The sequence below is a fragment of the Dermochelys coriacea genome, chromosome 1 (genome assembly GCF_009764565.3).
Source record: "Dermochelys coriacea isolate rDerCor1 chromosome 1, rDerCor1.pri.v4, whole genome shotgun sequence".
Classification (NCBI taxonomy): domain Eukaryota; kingdom Metazoa; phylum Chordata; order Testudines; family Dermochelyidae; genus Dermochelys; species Dermochelys coriacea.
In genome coordinates, this window is record NC_050068.2 from 190,269,119 (window position 1) to 190,284,921 (window position 15,803).

A 15,803-nucleotide genomic window follows, 5' to 3' on the forward strand; every position below is an offset into this window, starting at 1 on the left:
ACTTCTATAAAATACAGACCTACATTTTAAAAGCAAATAGCTATTTGGGGTGCTCAATTTGACACACTTGAGTGGGGCCTAATTTCCAGAAGGTTTTTCTGAAAATCAGGCCTCTTTAAACAAGTCTCAAGTTCAGCAACTGCAAATTCGGACATCCAAAATCATCAGTGAAAACAAAGTCTAATTGGGCTAAGAGCTTGCTCTCTCTCTCTCTCCACACACACACACACACACACACACGGTGCATCAGCGTTAAGATAATATTTATCAAGCTGAGTTTCAGGCTCAAGCACAAGAACTTTTTTCTTCCAAAAGCTTTCTACTAAAGCAGAACCTTCTATGGTGGTGGTTTTCAAATTGTGGGTCGCAACCCAGTACTGGGTCGCGGAATGGAAGGCACTGAGTCGTGGCGGTTCTGGTCAGCAGCGACGACCGGGCCGTTAAAAGTCCTGTCAGCAGTGCTGCCCATCTAAGACAGGCTAGTCCCTACCTGTTCTGACACCCCGCTGCACCCCGGAAGTGGCCAGCAGCAGGTTCGGCTCCTAGGTGGGGGAGCCTCTGCCCTGAGCACAGCAGGCAAGAGACACGCGGAGCTGCTTGTGTGCCTCCACCTAGGAACCGAACCTGCTGCTGGCCGCTTCCAGGGCGCAGTGTGGTCTGTGGTGCCAGGACAGGCGGGAAGTCTGCCTCTGCATCCCAACTGCGCCACTGACCGGGAGCCACTGGAAGTAAGCCTGCGCTTCAACCCCACACCTCAATCCCCTGCCCCAGCCCTGAACCCCCTCAAACCCAGAGCCCCCTCCTGCACCCCAAACCACTCAGCCCCAGCCCCACCAGAGTCTGCATCCCCAGCCTAGAGCCCTGACTCCCTCCTGCACCCCAACCCCGTGTCCCAGCCCAGAGCCCCCTCCCAAACTCCTCATCCTGAGCTCCGTTGGGTCGCAGGCATCAATAATTTTCTTCAACTGGGTCATCAGAAAAAAAGTTTGAAAACCACAGTTCTATGGTATATTGTGTACATCCTATATAGCCACTTTGGCTTTGGAAGAGTTAAGTGGAAACAAGACAGCAGAGAGAGAGAGAGAGAGAGAGAGCAGGAGCGAGCTGCCATGGCTAATATGCTACTAACATGCACCATTCCCTGTGGCCTTTTTTCTGTACCTGAATGGGAGGGAAACTATGACAAAAGTTCAAGAAACCCTGCCTAAAATATTCTAATGAAGTGCACATTTTAACAAACACCACCTGTTTACACAAGATCCCCTGTGTTATAGATGTACATATTGCACTTTTATCTGTGAAAGAAATGTGTTACCAGTCCAGTTCTTCCTGCTAACACTGTAGGGATGTTTAATAAAACACTGTTTACTTCAAAAGAAAAAAACGCTTCTATTTTTTAATATGGAATAAAGCCCAGGTTTTCAACAATAGTTATGAAAATAATTTTCCATCTAGGAGGAAGTAAATAGTGAAAGAATTTTGTTTCTGCTGTCCGTATTAGAGCACAATAAGACAGACAAATATATATTGCCAAGGTTTTGAGAGGAAAGAAAAAAAACAGGCATAGGGCTCAAAATGTGTAAAGATCCCTTGTCGTATTTTGTCAAGCAAAGGCTGCTATTAATTGATGAAAGTAGAATGTATGTAGACATTGTGAGACTTTGATGTAGATCATTTATGTTGGTTAACCAAGGTGCTTGAAGTATATGTGCGCAACTAATAAAAACACAAGATCTTATAAGGGCAGTCTACTAGAACATAAAATGGGCTTTCTATAGCCGCAGAGTTGTACAGAAAAGCTAACAGACAAAGGAAAATACATTTTGGTTAGAAAAGTGTGTTAGTCATGACTGTGTTATGCGACTATTTGATACATTAGCAGCTACATTCCCTCATTAACAAAATAGATAGCAGAAAAGAAAAATAACTTTCTGCCTTGAAAATACAACATTTCCCCTTGCCCTATCCAGCAATCTATTATAAGCCTCAAGGGCTATCATTGACATTTTTATGAAATTTACTCTCTCACTGCCATACTTTCAAGCACTTAGAGAGAAAAGATCATTTTTAATAATGCCAGCAGGTTGGATATTTGTCTACATAATATGAGATCTAGACCCTCCCTCCCAATTAGAGCATAGGGGAATTTATGCACAAAAGAAAAAAAAACCATTAGCATTAGAGATCTGTTTAAACTGCTAGGACATCAATGAGAGAACTGACCCATATGAATCACATGAACACAAGTCTTACTTTCTATTACTCTAACTTATTTTCCACTGCTGTTCACTGCATATAAAATATTGATTAGCCATTTAAGTGTTCCAACACTCTTACAAGATCTACATTAGCAAAACAAGTTTAGCAAATTAAGCAGTAGTGTTGTATGGCAAAGAAAATGTAGTAGATCAATGTCTTTAGATAGTACTTCTAGCTATGGATAAATTAAAAAGCAGATGCCAACAGGATCTAAAGAGAGATGTCTTAAAAGGACATTAAACTCCAAGACATAATTATTACTGATAACTACATTCTGACAGGTTCCCCCTGGGGTGTCACTTGGAACTGGGTAACACTGAGCCAGCCTGTGCTCCCTTTAACTGTATTGCTGTGACAAGCTGCAGACCCGCTCCCGATCTCACATTTTCATCAGCATACATACATGTAGGGACACACCCAGCTGTTGTAACATGCAAAAAGGCTTTTTGACTAGCCCATGCATGGGAAGGCTTCAGCAAGGAACTACACAGATACTCTAGTGCACACCTCCCTCTGGAGTGCAAACTCAAAATTACAACATCTTACGCTGCACAGAGAACTGCACAGCGTAAGCTCATGAAATTTGCTCCTTCCCTCAATGTGGAGAGAGATATGCAACAGCTTTTTGCCCCCGAGTTATGAATTCCACACACTGGGTTATGACCAAAACAAAACAACAAAAGGTAGATTTTAATTTATTAAAAGGGATAGCAAACAGATCAAAGCAGATTACCTAGTAAATGAAACAAACATGAAAGCTAAGCTCAATATCCTAAAGAAATTGGTTATATCTAGAAAATTCTCACCCTAATGTTGTTTTAGGCAGATTGCAGAGGTTCTTGAAGACAAGCTACTCTTGCTCGCAGCTTAAAACTCTAGGTATTTCTTTCATAGGCCAGATACCTTTCCAGCCTGGGCTCAGCTCTTCTCTCCCCAGTCTTTTTCTTAGATGTTTCCAGCAGTCATCTTGGGTGGGGTGACAGTGAAGAATGACCCACATTGAGGTCACTCCCCTGCCTTAAATAGCTTTTGCATATGGTTTGTTTCCAAACTTAGTTCCCATGCCAGTCAGTGAAAAAACACTGATATTCCAAGATGGATTCCAGTACCAGGTGACTTGATCACATGACCCTACAGCCATAACTCAAAGACTAAATTGTAAGATCCTCAGGAAGCTTTTCCAGGAAGGTAGGAGATTAGCATCTTCAAAGACCTATTGTTCTGTCTAGTGGCTCTTCCTCACAGCGAGCCATCTAGACTGATTGCATTCTGTCTTGTGGGCTTTCCCCAGGTGTAAACCCACTGGTAATTGATACAGTCAATATTCCTAACTTCAGATACAGAAATGATACATGCAAACAAATATGATAATCATATTCAGTAAATCACAACCTTTTCAGTGATACCTCACATGACCCATCTTGCATAAAATACATCTTAGTTACATATCACATCATAGTATCTCTATGAAGAATATGGGGCATAATGTGTCACACACCTCACAAAACTAAGGTGACAAGAAATTAGAAAATATTTTCACTTTTGTATAGAGCCTTTCAGCAAAGTTGCTCAAAATATTTTCATTTAAACGTTGACAAAAATGGCTTTTCAGTCAAAATGGAAATTTTCACTCACACCTCTCAGTTTGGTTGAGGTTGTTTTTTCAACAAAAATTTTAAAAAAATTGATTAAAAGTTTTTTTGTTTGTGAAAACCAAAAAGTTTTGTTTGTTTGTTTTTTTAAACCAAACACTAACCATTTTTTGGTACTGTCAAAAAGTGAAAGGTTTTTGAAGCGAATTGAAAAACACTTTTTTTTAAAAAAATTACAAGGAAAACTCCCCCAGCATTTTTAAACTCATGCTCTTTCCACCTGAAGGATCCTACAGTACTGCACGAGGTGTCAGTGGCCAACATATCTGCAGATTTTATGAAAGAGATGATGTCCCATGTATCAGTCTTTCATATGCTGCTTTCAGTATGCACTTCTAATACATACAGCTATGTCTAGGAAACGTATGAATGAGGCTCACAGAATTTACAATGCGTCTCATTCATATTTCTCTCTCCCCCCCACCCCAATTTAGCTACTAATCTGAATGATTTCACATTGATGGTCATCTTCAGGTAGAATGTAACTGAGCCATTCTATAGCTCCATTACTTGGGAAATATCTGCCCAAAGATCTTGCATTGTGCTTTTTAAGTGGGGAAAAATAGGCTAAGCCCTATTTCCACTAGAATGGGATTATAGTTTAGGGCCTTTAACTGAAAGCACCCCATGCAACATCAATTGCGTTGTAGCTGAGGGCTGTGGGGGGAGCTTGTAAATTGTTTACTGCTACAATGATGCTCTTATATAAACATTAGCAACTTCAAAGTTAACCACTGCACAAAGCAGTGGGCCAAAATGTCAGCACGTAACAGCTTAAAAGAACCTTGAATATAGTTTTATTTAAACACTGTTAATGGAAATCAGGTCTCACAAACTATATCCCAGAGATATGAACAGCATGATTTTTTTATGCTAAAATAAAACCAAATTATACTAAATCAAAAATACACTGCAGTCATGGTTTCTTAAAGTACAGCTCAAGTAAAAACAATTATATCTAAAAATAACAAAGGAACCATTTAATCCAGAAGGTCTGTTCCCTATGTGTATTCAGTTATATTTGTTAATGTTAATAGAAGAAAAGAGATGAACAATTTTTACTGCTTTTTACTTATTAGCCCTGCTCAAATTTACAGGAACCAGATTCTACTTATTCTTGTGCATCAACACAATTACTGACCTAACATCTTTCCAAAAATGTTCATCAACTGCGCAACTTTGAATTTCTGTACACTCAACTTGACACACCTAGGTTTTGATTTTCAGAAAAACTGAGTACGCACAGCTATACTGATAAAATGGACTACACACTTTAATAGGCATTTATTTTACCTGACATGGACCGGAATTGTATTTGGACATGCTCTTCTATAAGTTCAGACATATCAGTTAATGCAAAGGGAGATGGCAGATCTAGAAACTCTACCTAGCTGTATTAAATAGGCATCAGTGGTGTCCTCTCATCTGGAATACCCTATACTTCATACAGAACTGGTTATCCTGTCTCAAAAAGATATTGCCGCAATCAAGGAGGGGCTCAGAGAACGGTGACAAGAATGATTATGGGCATGGGAAAATCCTCATATGCAGAGTTTAAAAGATTGGGATTGCTTATTTTAGGAAATGAATAAAATAAAAGGGGATATGATACAAGCATATAAAATAATAAGTGGTAGAGAGAAGAGTGGTCGGGGACTTCTGCTCTCCCCCGTCTCATATCACAAAACAAAGGGGACAATGAAATTAGAAGGTGGAAAATTCAAAACTGACAAAAGTTAGAATAAGAAACTCATTTACACCTGAATTAACTGAAGCCAAGAATTTAGCAATATTCAAAAAGGGAGTGGACATGTATATGCATAACAAGAATCTTCAGAATTATAATTAATTATAAAAATTCTGGAAGGGATATAAACCCTCATGTTTCATGTTTCAACCCTAGTTCCAGTTCTTAGAGAAAGTTTCGAGACCCTGTGTATGGGGCTAATTATCACGATTCTGCTTTCTTACTGCACCTCTCTCTGCTGTATCAGGAACTAACTGCTGTTGGAGATAGGATTCCGGACTAGATGGACCTACGGACTGCTACAGCATGACAATTTTATGGACATGAAATTGACCCCTCTTTGGAAAGACACATTTTAATTTTAGTCGTAATCTATTATCCAGTTGCACTTACCAATATCAACACATGTTTGGGAACAGGGCTGATCTGGGGCAGCCCCAAAGATGGAATTATTTGTGAAAAACTATTCCTGCATTGATTGTAATCAACACCTTCTATCAGAAAGTCTAAATGCGCTTAAACATTAATTTACTCTTGCATCACCCTTGTGAGTGAGGTACTATCATCATTTCACAGAGAGCAAACCGGAGGAAGAAACATTTAAAAGCCTGATTTTCAAACAACCATATGATTATGCACAAGCCAGGCATCTTCATGCACCCATGACCAGTTAGGTGCATAACTCACCATGTAACTACAAATACTGTGTGTATACAATTGCGGTATTTGAATACATATAATTGCACCTGTTCTATTAAAAAAAAAAAAGTCAGGCACTACACTGACTTGTTGAAGGTGACAAGAGGTTTGGGGCAGAGCTGAGACCAGAACCTGAGTTGAGTTCCATTTCTGTGCCTTTACCACCATCATTCCTTCCCCATGCAATTTTTATTAGACACTGATGGAATTGGAGCTGCTCTGTAATAATTTATGAATGCTCTATGTTGACACGGTTACTGGGATATTTACTGTATGACTATATTGGTTTTGTTTAATAGAGGGCTACAAGTAAAAACATGCAGGAAACAAAAGAAAGGCTCAAAATAAGCCACCTTTCAGCAAACACTTAAAAGGTTATTAAGGACTGTTAGTTTTAAAGAGTTTACCTCTTCCTCAGCCAGTCTGCAAATCTCATATTGTCTAGAAGGGCCACAGCCAACCTAAGCAGAAGAGCAAATGAGTACAGCAGGTCAAAAAGTCTCTCCGAAGAGAGGGGGGTATTTGTTCAGGGGAACCAAGTGGAGACACGCAGAAGTGAGGCCTAACTAGGTTAACATCAGGGATGACAAGCCTTAGGTACGACTGACATGCATGTAGACATTTAAAATCCTCTCTCTAAATGCTTTCTTCCTATTCCTACAGTACTTTGTTTTAAGAAGGGCGTACGGTCACTATATTCACTACTGTCAGACTCCTGAAAGGAAGAACTACAAGTGTTAGAGCTCAGTCAGACAGTCTAGATAAGCATGGTTGATTAAACAGGGTGCTGTATCCCAGGGCCCAATCTAAGAGTGAGAGAATTGTGGAATTCCACTCCAGGAGAGGCTAAGGCACAAGGCCTAAGAGATGAGAGGGAACACCGAATGTAGAGGTGCAGTTAGACTTGCAACCAGGACAGCCAAAATAAATGATTGCCTGATTAAAAAAGGGATACAGCTTCCTTGAAAGAGGGATGGTTTTCTATGGCCTTGCATACAATAATTGATAAGCAGATTGCTTATTAAACCGATTATGGACATGCAATAAGGCTTTTACTTGCTGTACAGAAAATCAGAGACGGTCTTATGTACGTTCTAATACTTCAGCTATACTTCAATGTATGAAGAACACAAGCATTTGCTTTTGTATGAGTGAACAATCTTACATAGTATATGATAATTTAGGATAGATGGATTAAAACAGTGCTAGCCATGTTAAAATTATGGCATTTAGCTCAATCTACAATAGATATTTCATGCTTAAAAAGAAACATTAATATCTATTTTTTCTATTCAGTGATCAGATCTCAACTACTCTCATCACTCTTCAGCACACATATGCTGAAAATGAAGTGGAATTGAGCTGTGACTCCAGAGACTGGTTCCTTCCATTTAGTTATGGTCATTATTCACCTGATACTTTGTTTTTTGTGTGTGCAGCTTTTTCTCTTAATTTCAATAGAGTAGGAAAAAAATGATTAAAAACATTTTGTTAACAGTTAAACATACTGTATTTGAGCCATAAAGTTCTACTTTCTAAAACTTTAACTTCAAAAGTCAATGCATCATTTACTAAATCTTAGTACAAGAAAAGAAAAGAGAAAGAACTGTAAAACACATTGCACGAAACCTGGAAAAAGATCCACTGACTCGTGTGGGGTCATGGGGCTGTGCATGGGTGAATCCCTTTTCAGGACTAGGATTTATGGACAACATGAATTTTGGCAGCATGCCACAAATCCTGTACTGTCAATCAGCTAAAAAGCAACAACTTCAACAAACTTGAAGACTGAGTTAGCCCACTGCATGACGATTATGGTGCTGACCCCGCAATTAGATCCATTCAGGTAGGACCATTTGCCTTTGTCAAATCCACTGAAGTCACAGGGGCTCTGTATAGGCACAAAGACCCACCCTTCCCAACTACAGGATCAACACCTAGAGATTTTATAACAAAGCTGAACAATCTTTATTCATTTAGAGAGATTACACAATCAACTGTCACAATTTCATTTTTAAAAACACTGTTGGTTAAAATATTTTTAGAAATAGATTTATTGTCTTCCTGGTACCACCAACACCATCATAGATAACAAAGACGACAAGTAAAAAACCTAATTTACTTTTCAACGTTTATGCTGTTTGCTTTCAGCACTTCACTTAACTTGATCAAGACAGACTAGTCAGTTTCATTTTTGAAGTCTCATACACTAGCACATTCCCAGCACTTAAGCTTTAAAGCAAAGAGCTTCTCCTCCAAATTATATGCATGGTAACCTTGTAGATAATATTTGTTATGTATGGCTAAACTGATGCATTGTATATATATTAATATATATATTATAAAATCCAATCTTGTGCCTGCCACACATGGGTTTTGTCCTAGTTTACCATTTATGACTTCCATGTTTCTTTTGACAGAGCTGTTGTACAGTACTACTTTTGCACAATTATTCTAAAAATAGAATTAGTAAAGTTTGTTATTTCTGGTGTTCTTCAAATATTTGTTTTTAAACAAAGAACTCTAAGAGAAGTAGAATTCTAGAAGTCAATCATATTCAAACAAAATTTAAAGTTCTTCTAGTTGCTAGACCTTCTGAAACCCTCAACTTTTTTTTAAAATTAAGCATATGCACCAACCCAAACACAAATCCCAACTGCTATTAAAGTAAACTTTCTCTAATTAGATTTTCTGATCATGTACCAGTAGCACCACCTTGTGTTAGATACGCACAACTTATGAATGCTTAAATTTACTAGTAATTAGAGCTAGGCAAATAACTGGGTTTTTTTATTCAATGGCAGTTGTAAAAAAAAAATTGAAGAGATTCAGTTTGGGCTGAATGTACTGTTTTGCATTTGGTATTTTTTTTTAAAAGCAAATAAAATGAAAGGCTAGATTCACAAATGAAGAGGCAGCAGTACCCTTTATAACCAACAGCCTGGTGATTAGGCACTCACCTCTGAAACAGGGACTGGAACCCAGGTATGCTCCCTAACCCCGAATAGAGTGTCACACTATCTTCTCCTCACCCCGGCCCAATGGCTATTCAAATATTTTATACTAAGAGAAACAGCTTCAACAGAATGAGAGAGTCCCACTCCAGGATACTCTATAGCCTGGTGTTTGGGATACTCACTGGGATGCAACAGATCCGATCCAGAGAAGGGATTTGAACCCAGGGCTCGCCCATCCCCGTTGAGTGCCCTAGCAACTGGACAATTGTGCATATGGGTGGAGGAGGTATGTTGTGATTACTGGGCCTAGAAGTTTATCCTAACAGTGAGCTCAACTGTAGAAAATGGAAGTGTGACGTTCATAAGAAATCTCAATAACCACCTGTAAAAAGGTGCAAAAGAAACAAAAAGATTAATTAGTAAAAACAAAAAGCCTATGGTATAACTCAAGGATTGTGTTAAGATCATGCTTGATAAACAAGAACTAACACTGGAATATCACAAATTAGGCCTAGTTAACATAGTGGACAACCTAGCGAAGAGACAAGCTGTTCTGCCCATCACTCCCTTTTGGGGTTCTCAAAGTGTCTTTTTGTAAGAAGAAAATTAGCAGAGAGGAAAAGCTGGCTAATGTGATGCTGACTGACAAAGAAAAGAGAAGGGGAAGGAGTGAGCTTCACCTTCATGCCTGCCACCCCTACCGTCTCCTAGGACCCTGGACCTGCTTCATCCTAATCCTGAATGAGGTCCTGACCACAAAAGGTCAGAGAGGGAACCGGATAACACTGCCACCTCCACTGGTGGTACAAGTTTGCCAAGGATCAAAATGGCTGATAAGACTATGTATTGTGCCTGTGTTTCTCCAGCAATGGGGTTGCAAGTGAAAGTCTACATCAGAGACAGAAGCTGCATTTTTTCATCTTTGCTCTTCTTTTCTCTCTCCTTTTGTGTGTGCTTTGTGTGTTTTCTCCTCTAGGAAATGGGATCCAACTTTAACAAGGACAGCAACAACAGCTCCAACCCAGCTCAACTAAACCCTTTTCTCCAAAAAAAGGATAGTTATCACCATCTTTAATACCATTTAAGACTGTCAAAAAAGGGTTTTCACTCTTTCTAAAAATGTCTTCAGTTTAGCAGAAAGGGAACAAAGGATGTTTTTAAAATGCAAGTCTTACTTAATACTTTACATTTCAAATGCTTTCACTGTTTTTTCTTCATTTTCTATATCTTTAATAAAAGGTTAAAAAAGGATTTTTAATTCTGTGCTATAATGGTACTAAATAGGCTAAGATTTCTGTATACCAAACCCTGAATCATGTTTGACACTATCTAATGTTGGGCAGTGGCTGGGTTATATTAACACCTTTGACTCTTTAGTCCCCTTTATTCCTTCTAAATTAACACAATAGGCAGCACCACCATCACTACCTCCTCTTCCAGTGGTTTTGTGAATGATGCCTAAATCCCCTTGTGAATCTAACCACAAAAAATCAAAGTGTTTCACTAGGACAGTGTCAAAACAAACCATTTTTTGTTTCAGCCAAAACAATTCACTGAAGTGAACCCAAACGTGCAGATTTTGGAGAAAAATTCACCTGAAAAATTATGCCCAGCACTACTGGGGATATAAAATATAAAGAGCCATTTATAAAAATAATGTTATTATCACTGCATAAGCCTGTACTGATGTTTTCACACAATATACCACACCAAACTGCCTTGAAGCTACTGTATCAATGGAAACACTACCAAAGTATTAAGTACAAAAATACTACTATGTTATTGGTTAAACTTCTCTACTTTTACTGAAACAAATGTGAATAAACTGGACTTACAATGGACTAAATATGAGAGGATCAAATGCCATAAATGTAATTAGAGTAATCATGACATTCAGTTCAAGAGATCAAAGTTCTGAATAAACTCAAAAAAAGAATTAGCCCCCTAACACCACAATACTTGAACTGATGTGTACAAATACGTCAGTAACATCACAATACAGTACGGCAACTGTAATACTGTGTAGGCAATCATAGGGTAAGGAGGAAGGTCCTCTCATGCATCAGTAACTAGTTAAAAGGCAGGAAACACTGTTAGTTTTCACAGTGGAGAGATGTAAATGGCAAGGTCCCTCAGGGCTCTGTAACACGACCAGTGCTGTTCAACATACTCATAAATGAACCGGAAAAAGGGGTAAACAGTCAGGTAGCAAAATCTGGAGACAACATAAAAATCAAAAGGACTACTTGTGGCACCTTAGAGACTAACAAATTTATTAGAGCATAAGCTTTCGTGAGCTACAGCTCACTTCATCGGATGCATTTGGTGGAAAAAACAGAGGAGAGATTTATATACACACACACAGAGAACATGAAACAATGGGTTTATCATACACACTGTAAGGAGAGTGATCACTTAAGATAAGCCATCACCAGCAGCAGGGGGGGGAAAGGAGGAAAACCTTTCATGGTGACAAGCAAGGTAGGCTAATTCCAGCAGTTAACAAGAATATCAGAGGAACAGTGGGGGCTGGGGTGGGAGGGAGAAATACCATGGGGAAATATAGTTTTACTTTGTGTAATGACTCATCCATTCCCAGTCTCTATTCAAGCCTAAGTTAATTGTATCCAGTTTGCAAATTAATTCCAATTCAGCAGTCTCTCGTTGGAGTCTGTTTTTGAAGCTTTTTTGTTGAAGTATAGCCACTCTTAGGTCTGTGATCGAGTGACCAGAAAGATTGAAGTGTTCTCCAACTGGTTTTTGAATGTTATAATTCTTGACGTCTGATTTGTGTCCATTCATTCTTTTACGTAGAGACTGTCCAGTTTGGCCAATGTACATGGCAGAGGGGCATTGCTGGCACATGATGGCATATATCACATTGGTAGATGTGTAGGTGAACGAGCCTCTGATAGTGTGGCTGATGTGATTAGGCCCTATGATGGTATCCCCTGAATAGATATGTGGACAGAGTTGGCAATGGGCTTTGTTGCAAGGATAGGTTCCTGGGTTAGTGGTTCTGTTGTGTGGTGTGTGGTTGCTGGTGAGTATTTGCTTCAGATTGGGGGGGCTGTCTGTAAGCAAGGACTGGTCTGTCTCCCAAGATCTGTGAGAGTGATGGGTCGTCCTTCAGGATAGGTTGTAGATCCTTGATGATGCGTTGGAGAGGTTTTAGCTGGGGGCTGAAGGTGATGGCTAATGGCGTTCTGTTCTTTTCTTCGTTGGGCCTGTCCTGTAGTCGTTACCAGCACTCCCAGCTATCTTCGAGATACCACTGACTTCCTGAGGAAACTACAGTCCATTGGTGATCTTCCTAAAAACACTATCCTAGCCACTATGGATGTAGAAGCCCTCTACACCAACATTCCACACAAAGATGGGCTACAAGCCGTCAGGAACAGTATCCCCGATAATGTCACGGCTAACCTGGTGGCTGAACTTTGTGACTTTGTCCTGACCCATAACTATTTCACATTTGGCGACAATGTGTACCTTCAAATCAGCGGCACTGCGATGGGTACCCGCATGGCCCCACAGTATGCCAACATTTTTATGGCTGACTTAGAACAACGCTTCCTCAGCTCTCGTCCCCTAATGCCCCTACTCTACTTGCGCTTCATTGATGACATCTTCATCATCTGGACCCATGGAAAAGAAGCTCTTGAGGAATTCCACCATGATTTCAACAATTTCCATCCCACCATCAACCTCAGCCTGGATCAGTCCACAGAAGAGATCCACTTCCTGGACACTACGGTGCTAATAAGCGATGGTCACATAAACACCACCCTATATCGGAAACCTACAGACCGCTATTCCTACCTACATGCCTCTAGCTTTCATCCAGATCATACCACTCGATCCATTGTCTACAGCCAAGCGCTACGATATAACCGCATTTGCTCCAACCCCTCAGACAGAGACAAACACCTACAAGATCTCTATCATGCATTCCTACAACTACAATACCCACCTGCTGAAGTGAAGAAACAGATTGACAGAGCCAGAAGAGTACCCAGAAGTTACCTACTACAGGACAGGCCCAACAAAGAAAACAACAGAACGCCACTAGCCATCACCTTCAGCCCCCAACTAAAACCTCTCCAACGCATCATCAAGGATCTACAACCTATCCTGAAGGATGACCCATCACTCTCACAGATCTTGGGAGACAGACCAGTCCTTGCTGACAGACAGCCCCCCAATCTGAAGCAAATACTCACCAGCAACCACACACCACACAACAGAACCACTAACCCAGGAACCTATCCTTGCAACAAAGCCCGTTGCCAACTCTGTCCACATATCTATTCGGGGGATACCATCATAGGGCCTAATCACATCAGCCACACTATCAGAGGCTCGTTCACCTGCGCATCTACCAATGTGATATATGCCATCATGTGCCAGCAATGCCCCTCTGCCATGTACATTGGCCAAACTGGACAGTCTCTACGTAAAAGAATGTATGGACACAAATCAGACGTCAAGAATTATAACATTCAAAAACCAGTTGGAGAACACTTCAATCTCTCTGGTCACTCGATCACAGACCTAAGAGTGGCTATACTTCAACAAAAAAAGCTTCAAAAACAGACTCCAACGAGAGACTGCTGAATTGGAATTAATTTGCAAACTGGATACAATTAACTTAGGCTTGAATAGAGACTGGGAATGGATGAGTCATTACACAAAGTAAAACTATTTCCCCATGGTATTTCTCCCTCCCACCCCAGCCCCCACTGTTCCTCTGATATTCTTGTTAACTGCTGGAATTAGCCTACCTTGCTTGTCACCATGAAAGGTTTTCCTCCTTCCCCCCCCCGCTGCTGGTGATGGCTTATCTTAAGTGATCACTCTCCTTACAGTGTGTATGATAAACCCATTCTTTCATGTTCTCTGTGTGTGTGTGTGTATATAAATCTCTCCTCTGTTTTTTCCACCAAATGCATCCGATGAAGTGAGCTGTAGCTCACGAAAGCTTATGCTCTAATAAATTTGTTAGTCTCTAAGGTGCCACAAGTACTCCTTTTCTTTTTGCGAATACAGACTAACACGGCTGCTACTCTGAAACATAAAAAAATCAATCAAGATAGTCCAAAGCAGACTATGAAGAGTTACAAAGAGAACTCACAAAATTGAGTGAGTGGGCAACAAAATGGCAGATGAAATTCAATCTTGATGAACGCATATGGGAAAACATTCCCAGCTATACCTACAAAGTGATGGAGTCTAAATTAACTGGTACCACTCAAGACAGACCTTGGAGTCATTTTGAATAGTGCTCAGGAAACATCTGCTCAATGTGCAGCGGTTGTCAAAAAACCCTGAACAGAATATTAGGAACCATTAAAACAAAATTGATTGGGGTGGAAAATAGCTTCCATATAAGGAGAGATTAAAAAGACTGCGATTGCTCATCTTAGAAATGGTTAAAGGGGTTAGGATGGAAGTTTATAAAATCATGAATTGTATGGAAAAATTGAATAAGGAAGTGTTATTTACTCCTTCGCATAACACAAGAACCAGGTTTTCCAATGAAATTAATAGGAAGCAGGGTAAAAACAAACATAAGGAAGTACCACTTCACACAATGCATAGTCATCCATGGAACTCCTTGCCCAGGGATCTTGTGAAGGCCAAAAGTGTAACTGGGATAAAAAAAGAATTAAGTAAGTTCATGGAAGATAAGTCCATCAATGAGCATGAGCCAAGATAGTCAAGGGCTGCAACTCCATGCTCTGGGTGTCCCTAAACCTCTGACTATCAGAAGCTGAGACTAGATGACAGGGGATGGATCACTCAATAAACTGCCCTGTTTTGTTCATTTCCTCTGAAGCATCTGGCTCTGGCCTGTGGGAAGACAGGATCCTGAGCTAGAAGGAACACTGGTCTGACCAAGTACAGCCATTATTCTGTACTTATGTAATGATACTAAAAGAGGTAAGGCCGAGGGGGAAGAATTATCCTACTAATCTGAATACATACAACATCTAATAAATTATAGATTAGTAGTAAAACATTTATTTGTGTTACTTACACTAATATAGGCTTCCCAGATATCCTAGGATGCCTTAGAACTTCAGTCATGGTCTCTTTCGTCTCTTCCATTCTCTCTGTGTCACTGGAATCCACAACAAATATTATCCCATATGCCTCAGCATAGTAATTCTTCCAGATGCCTCGTATTCGTTTTCCACCTCCTAAGTCAAAGATAGTGACTTCAAACCTTCCCTGTTTAAGGTCAATTTTAGAAAATCCCACTGTTGGAGCTACATCTTCAGGAGACTCTGCCAAATCATAAAGAAAACATTTGCTGAAAGATTCATTTTGCTATAACAATTTCATTTATTTTATGATTTGTATGTCAAAATTCAGAGTCTAAGCCCATACAATTAAAATGGTCAATACACTTCTAATTACGTTTCCCCTCTCCCCAGGAAAACAAGTTTGAAATGTTAATTCCAGAAGAACATGTGCTTCTGTATG

The 15,803-nt window shown here is 39.9% G+C and overlaps 1 protein-coding gene across 12 annotated transcripts in view; it reads right to left on the bottom strand.

The window, feature by feature from the left end:
- Positions 1–15,803, bottom strand: part of ARL13B (ADP ribosylation factor like GTPase 13B) — an 83,130-nt gene that overhangs the window by 56,184 nt on the left and 11,143 nt on the right. For all 12 annotated transcript variants that reach the window (XR_006279743.1, XR_006279740.1, XR_006279739.1 and 9 more), the window contains one exon: positions 15,355–15,604. Coding sequence is in view for 7 of the 12 variants with exons in the window: in XM_043510233.1 (XP_043366168.1) it covers positions 15,355–15,604 (250 nt within the window). In the remaining 5 variants the exon portion in view is untranslated. The remainder of the gene's footprint in view (positions 1–15,354; positions 15,605–15,803) is intronic.